The 12,151-nt window shown below is 43.3% G+C and overlaps 1 protein-coding gene across 3 annotated transcripts in view; it reads right to left on the reverse strand.

The window, feature by feature from the left end:
- MYOF (myoferlin) overlaps positions 1–12,151 on the reverse strand; it is a 118,935-nt gene that overhangs the window by 58,307 nt on the left and 48,477 nt on the right. For all 3 annotated transcript variants that reach the window (XM_075841011.1, XM_075841010.1, XM_075841009.1), the window contains exons 6-16: positions 8,013–8,167; positions 7,406–7,534; positions 6,304–6,366; positions 6,046–6,096; positions 5,276–5,306; positions 4,599–4,714; positions 3,361–3,487; positions 2,160–2,263; positions 2,005–2,073; positions 1,878–1,921; positions 1,069–1,151 (exon numbers count right to left, since the gene is read on the reverse strand). In XM_075841011.1, the coding sequence (XP_075697126.1) occupies positions 1,069–1,151; positions 1,878–1,921; positions 2,005–2,073; positions 2,160–2,263; positions 3,361–3,487; positions 4,599–4,714; positions 5,276–5,306; positions 6,046–6,096; positions 6,304–6,366; positions 7,406–7,534; positions 8,013–8,167 (972 nt within the window). The remainder of the gene's footprint in view (positions 1–1,068; positions 1,152–1,877; positions 1,922–2,004; positions 2,074–2,159; positions 2,264–3,360; positions 3,488–4,598; positions 4,715–5,275; positions 5,307–6,045; positions 6,097–6,303; positions 6,367–7,405; positions 7,535–8,012; positions 8,168–12,151) is intronic.

Consider the following 12,151-nt stretch of genomic DNA (forward strand, 5'->3'; position numbering starts at 1 on the left):
ACTCAAAAGAGAAGGATTGCTTAAAATCTAGTAAATGCTTTAAAAAAATAAAATAATAATCTGTTCACAGATGTGCTTTTAGGCTGCCAGGAGAAGGTAGCTGGATGTTCCTATAATTGAGGGGATAGGGGAGACACTAGTTCACATTATAAAGACCGCAAAATGGGGCAAATGCCCAAGGGACTCCACCGTTTGTTACCTTCACCACCCCATCCCACCATGTATCATCTATTATGGATTTAACGTCTTAGCAGCTGGAGGGGGTGAATTTTGGTTAAGGCATAAGCTGTGTACCCTTTTCCCTTTGGGACAGGAATCGAGCCCAGCCGGACCTACTGACTTTTTATAGCCCACTTATTGTGGCACTATTCTGGCAGTATTATTTCTACACTATATACTGTATGGCGTTCTCTATGCACCGTACGGCATACCGTATGTAGCCACTGTATTTTACAGCAGTTTTATTTGAGCAATGTATAGTGCGGTTTGGAACTTAAACTTTTTTAGAAGTAGAAAAATGGAGTATTAAGGGACTTCCATACTATTATACCCAGGGAGCGCCACATATCTTGCCCCAGCTTTGCCAGAAACAAATGTTGACATAAGTAGCGCCAAAGTATATCGCACATATTATCCGTCAAGATTACCATCTGTCTGGATCAGGTTTAGCGATAATTTCTGCAAACATATGGCTTCCATAGCTTAGACCAAGTTCACAATGGCAATAAAATAACGCACGCTATTATAGCAGTAGTGAGTAGTATAATGGATGTATTGTGTTCATATACCCTCTACTCTTCAGTTATGCCAAGCACCAGGGTAGTGAAAACTGAATTTTTGAATGCCAAGCATGACACTTCACTGTTCGATCTGGAAATCAGTGTGCAAGCAAATTTATGACGGACAAACAAATCGTGATAGATCCAGATAGGAGACTTCACACACCGCACAGTATTTTATGCTGAGGTTTCATTCGCATGAGACACAATGGTCGCGTCATATTAATCACATACATATAATTATAGCAATAAACTCAGTCAGTCTCATTGAAGATTTTTTATATCTCACCTTCCATATCACCACCAGATGCAGCAATTTTAGACAAACTGAGATTAGTTGTTCCAACTGCATCATTCTTGGTGAGTCTATCCCTGAACAGAGATAGAACGCATTAACGCAAAATAATTAATCCAGCTATAAAAGGATTCTAATGAGCATCATCCATAAGGCACACTGTGCCTACACACGGCTGGCCAAGCCAGAAAATTACAAGACTCTGGGTCATACCCGTAGCCTACGCCCATTTCATATTGCCCACAGCAGGAAACACATGCCGCTTTATACTATAGAAATACGACTAATCAACTCTCCATTGAAATGAGGGAGGGAGGGAGGAAGGAAGGAAGGAAACATTGGACAATGCCCAACTTCCAGCAGGCAAATGCCAGTCTCAGAAGGGGCTGAAATACAGAAATGAAGATTAGATCAAAATCTTCCAATGTCACTGGCATTATGTGGAGACAGAGTGTGTGCCATGGTCTGTACAGCCTCCGTTCTCTCTCTGCCTGGCACTTAGTGCACTGATCATACAGGGAGAGAGAGAGAATAGGGAGCGAGAAAGATCGGTTTATGAGAGATCTGCCCGAGCACGAAGGTAAACATCAAGAGGGCATTTGGCTCTGCCAGGCCCTCCCGACCGTAGACTATAATAAGCAGACCCCTGTTTGCAAGATTTTTTCTTGCTAAAAAGTGCATATTAAAATGCTAACACTATGATAAATAAATTAATAAATTCACCAAGTAATACACCAAAATAGCTTATTTAAACCGATGATCCTTAGAAGACATTTCCCAACATGGAGCTTGCAGTCACTTACCAGTCATATACAGTAAGTCTTATGTTCTCACACATTGAGGGAAACTGCAAGAAACAAGTAGAGCATCATGTATTCCAGGTATACTCAGAGCACCTGCAGCTTTTCTATGCAGTTTACTAAATCTCACCTTGATCTGAAGGTTGACCGCCTGGTTCCATTCCGGATTAGCATTTTTTTCTATTGTTTTAGTACAGACCTTTAAAATAAAGACAAGTGTTTTATAACCTGGTGACCCTTGTACAAGATTTATGTTCTTTATGGAAAATAAAGTGAAAGTTTTACCTTTTTGCCAGCAAAAGCTACTTCCACAAAGGGATCAACTAAATTCTTTTTGTCAGAGTCTCCGCCAAAGAGTTCTTTTACCGACTGTGCGAATGCATCATCCACTAAAGACAAATACCAGCGATTAGATATTAAAGGTTACAGTACTTCAATTTTCCTTTTTTGAAGATGGTGACTTGCTGTTTGTGAACGGAAATATAACATTGAATTTCTTTCTGGGGCTAAAAACCTGTCCTGAACAGGTCCGGTTGATAAATTTGCACAGCTCACTAGGCATGTGTGACCCATGCACCGGTTTTCAGCCTGGGAATGCAAACTATTAAGGTCTCCATTCACAGATAGCAAGCAGAGATCTTAGAAACTGTAAAGAAGTGATATGAAGTGTATGTATGAAAGTTGCATAGATTTACATTATACAGCGATTCGATTAAGCTACAGGCCAGTGCTAGTCAACAAAGCAGCCAAATCTTGCATGAGTTTTTTGTTAAGCAAAGTTACTCCCCTCGTTAGGCCCCATGCACACGACCGTAAAATTCATCCATAATTACAGACCGTATTTACGGACCCCTTCATTTCTATCGCCCACGGCCACATTCCCGTATATTTGTGGGAAGGTGTCCTTGCCGTAGAAAGGCTCCGCAAAAGGGGACACGTCCTATTTTTTGCTTTTTACGGACCGTGCTCCCATACATTATATGGGAGCACAGCCCACAAATGCAGGTGGGCGTCCATGGCTGACCGTGATTACAAGTGGAAATAGAAAAAGTCGCGCAAGAGTTGAATTATTAACTTGGTCCTACTCACTGCTAATGCAGTGCAACTGTTACGCGACTATTGTATGTCATGACAAAATAAATATTATATTTTTTTTAACCAGCTGTATCTAAAGTGCAACATTTGCACAATGATATAGACATGGGGGCTATAAACAGTGACACCTCCAGGAAGTGATGAGGTATTACACCTACCTTGCTGATAAATACATCACACACACACACACACACACACACTTTCTTAAATGGTTTTCAATGAAGAATTGAACGTTGTTACTACAAAAAATTGTCCCTATGGTGTACGGTCTATAAACCAACATTGCTCGCTACTAATAGTACTTTGTACAAGGCAATTGATCCTGGATCTGCTCCATTTGCACAAAGAAGGTGGTGAGATTTGCATTGGTAAGAGGAGAAACAGGACTTACTCTGTGGGATGTCCTCAGCTCTGTAGATCTTAAGTAAGAAGGTCACCCATCGCAGCGCCACTCCAGTTGGAAGGAGCAGATTGCTTTCAACATCATCAGCTTCACTGTCTTTTTCTCTTTTCTCAGTCTAAATAAAAATGTTAAATGCAAAACCTCAGAAGCAAGAATTTAGAAAAATAGAAACTACTTCCAGACTAACCCAAATTTTATGGCATGCCAAAAAAGATGAGGGGGGGAGGGGTGGATTTCTCAAGCAGTTTACACCACTATAAAAAAGTTGCAAATTTAGGTGTATGACTTATTTGCACCAACAGTTTTTACTTTTACGCTGCACTCTTCAGGGGGCATGGCTTAGCAAAAGTGCGCTGCCACCCATGACCCAACGCATTTACAATAATTTATTCCAGAAAGGCTCGTAGCTGACCATCTAGTCTAGGTAGTTCTCTGTGAGCAGAACAGCGGTCGAGCATGTAGCCTGCATCTCCATTCAATGTCTATGGGACCAATGAAAAGAACAGAGCGAGGTACTCGGCCGTCCCAGTCAGTCCCATAGACTTTGACTAAAGCGGAACCATCCATGCTCGGCCGCTGTGCCATTCAAGCTCCTCCTCACTGTGTGGGGGGGGTGCAGTGAGGAATAACAGGGGGGCTTGGCACCTATGTTCTGGTAATCAATGATGGTTCCAGTGGTGGGGCCCCCATCGATCAGACATATCACCTATCCTGTGGATAGGTGATAAATGTAGATTCTGGAAATACCCCTTTAAGTGCCTTCTACCTAAAAATGTACTCTGCTGGTTAAATTTACTGCAGCAATATTTAGCGAAAAGATCCAATCTCCATCTTATGTCTATGTATAAAATTAGAAAGGAAAACCTGAAATTACATATATTTTTGAGATTACTGTAACAATAATAATCCACAGGGAAAGTCCTTTATTTCAGCATCCACGGCGCCAGAATGATTATAGATTGACGACATAGGAGCCAAGGAAAAGACAAATCCTCTAGGAGGATCAGCGAGCAACGGAAAATATATTACACTGCTCAAGGTAAACGAACTCACAAATATAATGCGGTTTACATTTTAATCAGGGGACATTAAATTAGTTCTCCACGCCGAGATTCTGGATTATTGGAAAGTTGCTATTAAAGTGTCAGACCATCAGGTTCTGGGTAAAATGATTTTTCCTGTCCTTGGGAAGCATTACATTGTATATATAGAATATGTATACTCACAGGGGGCTCGTCTCCGGTGCCTATGACAAACATGCTGACTTTTAGGTATCCTTTTGCCCCAGAGCTCATATCTTCAGGATCATGAAGGAGGACCCATTTTCGCATGACAGCATGACCTATAAAACAAGTTATAAAGGTTTTTGTTTTTCTGTGACAAATACATTTTCTAATCATATTCACAGTCTTCCATGTCATGGCCCGACGCTAAAACCATGTGTGTGGCCACCATCTAATAATCGGAGAAGGTCATGTGGTATAAGATCTACGTATATCCATGTACTTCCATGGTTATGTTGTGTAGAGGTGGCATTGCACCTGGACGTTAGTGCCTAAGGGTGCCCAATACCCCACTGCTACACCGGAAGACATCAGTATGGCACATGGTAGGTGGGGCCCGGTTACTGATTCTACATTGGGGCCCAGGAGCTTCAAGTCTGCCTCTGGTTGTGATTCGTCAGCCTAGAGAGATCATTGTGATATTAGTATAATACCCACTCATGGACCAGCTGTTTTTTTATATGGGAAATTAAGCTTTACACCCCAAGTCAGTGTCTCTGCAACCATTATTATTCGGCCCCGAAGGTCAAATTATTATAGCGAACATGTAGCTCAATCTCTCATTTAACTTTATACTGTATATATTCTCATTGACCACCCAAAAAATAAAAGGGTCTTACTTGGTTCATCGTATATAAAGCCGATATCAAGCTAATGAAAAGAAAAAAAAGAAGACACTTTGGTTATTAGGTTTACTGTACTGTATATAGAATAGTCTACAGTTACTATGCAAAAAGGACGAGACGAGTGTATTTCAATAGGTGGATAGACAATGGATATAGCAGAGGATTACATGCAGGATATGGGGTATATTTGCAAAGATGATCCTACATAGCTCTCCGAACATTTTTCCACTGAGACATATTGCAGGTCATGGGCCGGACCAGAGAACAAGACCAAACTCGTGGTTTAGCACTGACCTAAAATCATTTGTGTAAAGGGTCTGCGAACAGAAATAAGGTTTAGTGGTTTTCCAGAGACAGCGCCACTCCTACCCATGGGCTGTACCTGGTATTGCAGCTTAGCCCTATTCACATAAATAGGCCTGAGCTGCAATACTAGGCACAACTCATGGGCAAGAGTGGTGCGATTCCTGGGAACCAATAAAAAATAAAAAATTGATCTTTCACACATTATAGAGGGAAAACACATGAATAGTCCACTCATGTCTACTGGGCAATGGACAACATATTGATCTCGTTAAAAGTTTGGATGATCGGGCAGAAACGAAGAAATGCAGATCTTGGAGCCATTGAAAGAAAGACAAAAATCTATTAGTTGGTCCATCTATACAGTAACCAATATTTACTCCTGGTTAAAAATACATTTAAGGGAACAGGAAAAAAAAAATAGAATGAAATGTAATTTTTGTTTTTCCATTTTAATTTACCTTAAATTCTCCTATTAGACTGTCAGCTCTTATTGACCCAGAATTGAACAACTGCGGAACAGCAAAACGACAGCGCAAGAGATATTAAATAGTGGATATAAAAATAGCGTTGTCAATAACAAAAATCAAGCTGAATCCATGAGAACAGAAAGTTATTTTTTTCTGAAGCAAAAAAACATAACACAAAAAATAAAACACACGAAAATGGTACTAGGTGACATTTCTCTACTCAAACTAGATCAAAAGAGAGTCACTTACCCGCAATATTACAGACTCGTCAAACAGCTCTGATGGGGTCATATTGACATTGTAGAAAAAAACCTGCTCGATATTAAACACAAGTGACATATGACATGGGAACAGAATCATTTGTACAGCAATCTAGTTTTAGCGCAGAAGATATTTAATTGGCGCCACGTCCTATAGTACTAGTGTCCTTAGCTGCATATAAAGAATGTATAGTGGATTGAAATCAATATAGTTTGAGGCCTAGGTCTGCTTTGAAAGCATTTTCTAAATATCATATATAACTAAATATCTTGTATACCTATTAGTGTGCACGAAATAAAAAAAAGACATCAAGTACTGCATCCAACATGAACTGCAAGTTAAGTGATGAGGTCCAATAAGTTTCCCAAACATTAGTCTACTATCCCGGCTGTCGACCCTGTTCACCCTCTGTTAAGGTCAATAAGACATATGGAAACAGCCGAATAATTATAGATTTCTAATTTTGTGGCCAATTCCCTGCCAGGAACCGTGACCAAATCCCCTCATTCTTAAGTGGTTAGATCCCTCCACTAGACACCCATGGCATACATTAATATGCCATAAATATTATACAAGGGAAAAACTAAGTTAAAGGTTATGTATTCTTTAGATTTTTTTTTTAAATTAAAAATCTATTAATACTATATACACAGAAGCTTTACCGTTCTCTCTATGCCGATTCCGTCAGTTCAGCTAAACTGATGGCTCAGCTGACCGCAAGTCCTGCGTGTCTGACAGAGGACACAGCTAATATCGACCACATAAATTGAACTAAAAACTACAAGACTTTTTTAATCCTGGACAGCCAGTTTAACATATCTCTGCCACATCAGTAGGAATGCTCATAAAAGTCCTATATGCAAAATCTAATTACAGGACTTTTAGTTTTAGGAAAGAAGACATGATTGATCGTCCTTTGGGACCGTGCATGCGTATTTAATTATCTTTCCAACATGTGACCTGTAAAATTCGTTAAAGTCGCAGACCCCTTTTTGTTTGGCTTTATAGCAGTAACTGAATATTCTGTACCACTAGAGGGCGCAAAAAGACCAAGTAGATTCTACAACAGGGATTTGAACCAAACACTTACCTCATCAAAGTAGGGGTTGTTTCCTCTTTTAATTCTTGTTCTATGGGTCTGTCCTGCTACACTGACCTTCACCACAGGTTTTATGTTGTTACCAGACAACTGGCGCCCCTCAACTACTCGAACTCGGATCTGCCAATGAAATATTCAAGAAATAAAAGTTTCCAGATTACTGATGAAATCCACAGCCACATCTAATAAGCGGTACAGGCGATGCGGCTTTTCTGTTGCTGGTCATAATTACACATCAGATGGGAATCTATTATATGGAAGGCCTGTGCTGCAATGAGGATATCCAGATTAAAAAGGATCTGTTACCTCTGACATATTATGAATAAATGGACAACTGGGTGCTACCATTCACCTTGTCAAAGGGGCGTGTCCCTACACAGTGTCCCTGTCAGCACAGATTATTCTGCGTAGTAACGCACCGCCAATTAGTAACACCCAGTTGTCAATAAATAAATATATTCAGGAGAAATAACAGGAACGGCACAAATCTAAAAAATAAATAAATAAATACGGGAAGACTAAAAACAGACCTGTCGAGTGTTGATAGGCCCTCTTCTCATGTCCACCTAATGTACTATTAATTTAGATGCAAAATTACCTGGAAATCTTGTGATTTGTTAGACAGGATCCTTCTGGTTTTCTTTCCTTTTGTAAGGCGTCTGGAAATTTGATTATCTGCCTGCCCAGGACCCGCGGGCATATATGGATTGAATCCTGAATCAACAGCATCTCCATCTTCTTCATCCTCATTTTCTAAGGAAGCACAGTGGGTCAATTTAGAAAAGAGCACATGAGCATAAATATATGCTGGAAGAAGCCTTAATAGATAACGGATTAGAAGATTCTTAATATTTCACGCTTCTATGGCTGCCTGATGTCTTTTTGTTAGAAGGGCCACCAAAAACAAGGTGATCACTGGTTGGCACACCATTGGGGCCCCCAGCGATCAGCTGTAATCTGATGGGGAACCTAGTTGAAAGTGATCAATTCTCCTGCAGTGCCACTTCAGGGCAAATGAAGCATTGCATGGAGACAGTGGGCTGTTATGTAGGCGTTCCTGCCTCAGTTTAGGAGTCCATCGTGTATCTATCCCAGCAGGCAATAAAGGGTGTACAATATACATATAAAAGACTGACATATAGACAATCACTTTCCAAATCTATATATGCAGATGGGTGACCAGAGACAGTTCTTCAAACCTTCAAAAATGGCTGACTAAAGTTGCAACTTCCTGTCCTGTGTTCATGCAAGGAGTACAGTTTTAGGGCACAAAGATACGACCTTAAAGGGGTTTTACAGTTTCAGTAAAAAAAATGGTTATGCATTGTACAGTATAATGTAAAGTTATACAATTTTCCAGTGTACAGTCTGTATCAATTCCTCACAGTTTAAGATCTCAGCTTCCAGTCCTTCAATGGCAACCTTGATGGTTTCTTCCAGGGGATAAAGCCATCTCATGATTGACTGGTGTACGACTCGTTACAGTAAAGCCGTTTAATTATCACATGACCAGTGACAGATTAATATCCCCTGGAAGTAAACAATGAAGGTTCCTATTGAATGACCACAAGCAGAGATCTTGAAACCCATGCTGAATTGACATTATAGAATAGAAAAACATTTGCTGAAATGAATACCCCTTTAAAGAAATTACAGGGTCTTCGTATCTAAGATAACATGGTAATACTTTAGACATTACAAACCTTTTTATCTGGATTGGATCATACAAGTACTCTCAATTTCCTTAAAGGCCCGTTTACATGGGCCGATGATCTGGCAAACCAGCGTTTATATGAATACTAGTTCCCAATCCGTGCCCTGTTTACACAGCCGATTGCTAATTGGCCGCATAAACGAACCAATTAAATAATCTGAAGTCGGCAGCACAGCTCCCTGTGTAAACCGGGTGATGCGGTGCCGACATGATAGAAATGTAGCAGTGATCGTTCACCCCCATGCATTACTGATTATAGCTCCTTGTGTAAGGAGCAAACGAGCGCCGATCCAGGAGCTTCCTTGCCGATTGGTGCTCGTTTTTACAGCCCATATCGAGCCGTGTAAAAGGACCTTAACTTCCTAATACCAAATGGATGCATCATGATAAATTAAGATACAGATTTTTTTCAGTTGATTCATTGACTTCATACTTTTTATAACAGCAAATTGAGGCCCGGTTTACTACTTTTGTAAAAAACAAACAAAAAAAATAATTTTTAAAAAAGTAAACTCCGTTTAAGATGAGCAGATTACACCTTTGTACAAGAGACTGATAGGAATAGTAGAGAATATGTGACAGCTATTTATATAAAAACATTAAAAGGTCACTCTGTGAAGTAAAAGTGGTGACGTCACACTTTCTGACCACACCCAGACCTTCATGGCTGGCAGAAAGGGAATGGTAAAGCATCATGTACATACAACTTGGAGAACAGGTTTTGACAGATGTAAACTGAAGTTTTGTTTTGCCTTAAAGCACTTACTAAATAAACTCAGATTAGTAGAAGTCGAAAGATTAAAAATCACAGGACATGGTTTATGTGTATAGCTGGACATCAATAAATTATTCCAAAAAAACAATAAATGTTCAACCAGGAGCAGGATGAGGGGTAGGCAGAGTAGGCAGTTGCCTAAGGCACCTTTGAGAAGGGGGTGGGGCACAATTTATGGATATGTAGAAGAAAAAAAAAAAAATGCTCTTTTACAGTGTTCTTTACTTTTTTAACCAATAAAACACTAAGGATTGGTGGAGAACGGTGCAACGAGTGATGCTCCAATCCAAATAATATTTTTTACTATACTTTGCAAAGGTATTATCAACTCACCTGCTGCCTCGCTCCGGAGTGATCTGGCCTCCAACCCTAGTACCCAGTTTTCGGCTCTCCAAAACTGGCCACAGCAGTCTGACTTTCAATAAAGCTCTCCATCAGGACGTCTAAGACAAGCCCTGATCCCTTCCACTGCCCTCCGGTAGACCAGCACAGATGAGGGCACTGCCGGATGGTCACAAGTCACAACCTGTCCGCAGGTGTAATAACCCAAACTACAGCATCATAGGGACCTAAGATGTTGTAGCTCTGATCATTAGACCTGCGGTTGGGCCAAGACTTGAATCGGTAATACAGATCCTGAAACGCGGTTGCATTATAGCCGTCTGAATGAGGCCTAAAGCTGCAATCGTGTCAAAATTCAACAGGTTAAATAATCGGCGATCTCAAAAATGGCTACGAGCATTGGAAAGATATTACAATTATTGTACATATGCCGACTATTCACAATCGAATTTGTGTTTAATTCATTGTTGTACTTTGAGAAAGTTGAAGCCCCTTGGCCCAATACATAATCTGTATCAAGGCCCCCACCTACCATGTGCTATTTATAATACAGGTGCCTCCTTATGTAGCAGTGGGGAATTTAAGCCCCCTCAGGAACCAGGACCTGGGTGTTACTGCTGCCATTGCACCCCCCCATAGCTGTGACCATACCTCCCAACCGTCCTGGATCCGGCAGGACAGTCCTGGTTTCTCACCGCTGTCCCACCGTCCCAGGCGGTCTGCAAAATGTCCCGCTGGGCGCTGCAGCTGTATCAAAACAGCTGACCACTGCAGCGATCAAAAGAAGGCAGGAGTCTTGCGGCGGTGTTCTCACTGGGATCGATGCTGGCACGGGAGTGGACCAGTCCAGTCACCTGACCTGTTATCTGACCTCTGGGGGGGGGGGCTGCGTGTGGCGCCATCTACAGGGGGGTTGGCTGTGTGTGGAGCCATCTACAGAGAGGGGGGGGGCTGTGTGCGGAGCCATCTACAGGGGGGGGGCTGTGTGCGGAGCCATCTACAGGGGGGGGGCTGTGTGCGGAGCCATCTACAGGGGGGGGGCTGTGTGCGGAGCCATCTACAGGGGGGGGGCTGTGTGCGGAGCCATCTACAGGGGGGGGGCTGTGTGCGGAGCCATCTACAGGGGGGGGGCTGTGTGCGGAGCCATCTACAGGGGGGGGGCTGTGTGCGGAGCCATCTACAGGGGGGGGGCTGTGTGCGGAGCCATCTACAGGGGGGGGGGCTGTGTGCGGAGCCATCTACAGGGGGGGGGCTGTGTGCGGAGCCATCTACAGGGGGGGGGCTGTGTGCGGAGCCATCTACAGGGGGGGGGCTGTGTGCGGAGCCATCTACAGGGGGGGGCTGTGTGCGGAGCCATCTACAGGGGGGGGGCTGTGTGCGGAGCCATCTACAGGGGGGGGGCTGTGTGCGGAGCCATCTACAGGGGGGGGGGCTGTGTGCGGAGCCATCTACAGGGGGGGGGGGCTGTGTGCGGAGCCATCTACAGGGGGGGGGCTGCGTGCGGAGCCATCTACAGGGGGGGGGCTGCGTGCGGAGCCATCTACAGGGGGGGGGCTGCGTGCGGAGCCATCTACAGGGGGGGGGCTGCGTGCGGAGCCATCTACAGGGGGGGGGCTGCGTGCGGAGCCATCTACAGGGGGGGGGCTGCGTGCGGAGCCATCTACAGGGGGGGGCTGTGTGCGGAGCCATCTACAGGGGGGGGGCTGTGTGCGGAGCCATCTACATGGGGGGGCTGTGTGCGGAGCCATCTACAGGGGGGGGGGCTGTGTGCGGAGCCATCTACAGGGGGGGGGGCTGTGTGCGGAGCCATCTACAGGGGGGGGCTGTGTGCGGAGCCATCTACAGGGGGGGGGGCTGTGTGCGGAGCCATCTACAGGGGGGGGGCTGTGTGTGGAGCCATCTACAG

This window comes from Rhinoderma darwinii, chromosome 11, assembly GCF_050947455.1.
Source record: "Rhinoderma darwinii isolate aRhiDar2 chromosome 11, aRhiDar2.hap1, whole genome shotgun sequence".
NCBI classification, from domain to species: Eukaryota; Metazoa; Chordata; class Amphibia; order Anura; family Rhinodermatidae; genus Rhinoderma; species Rhinoderma darwinii.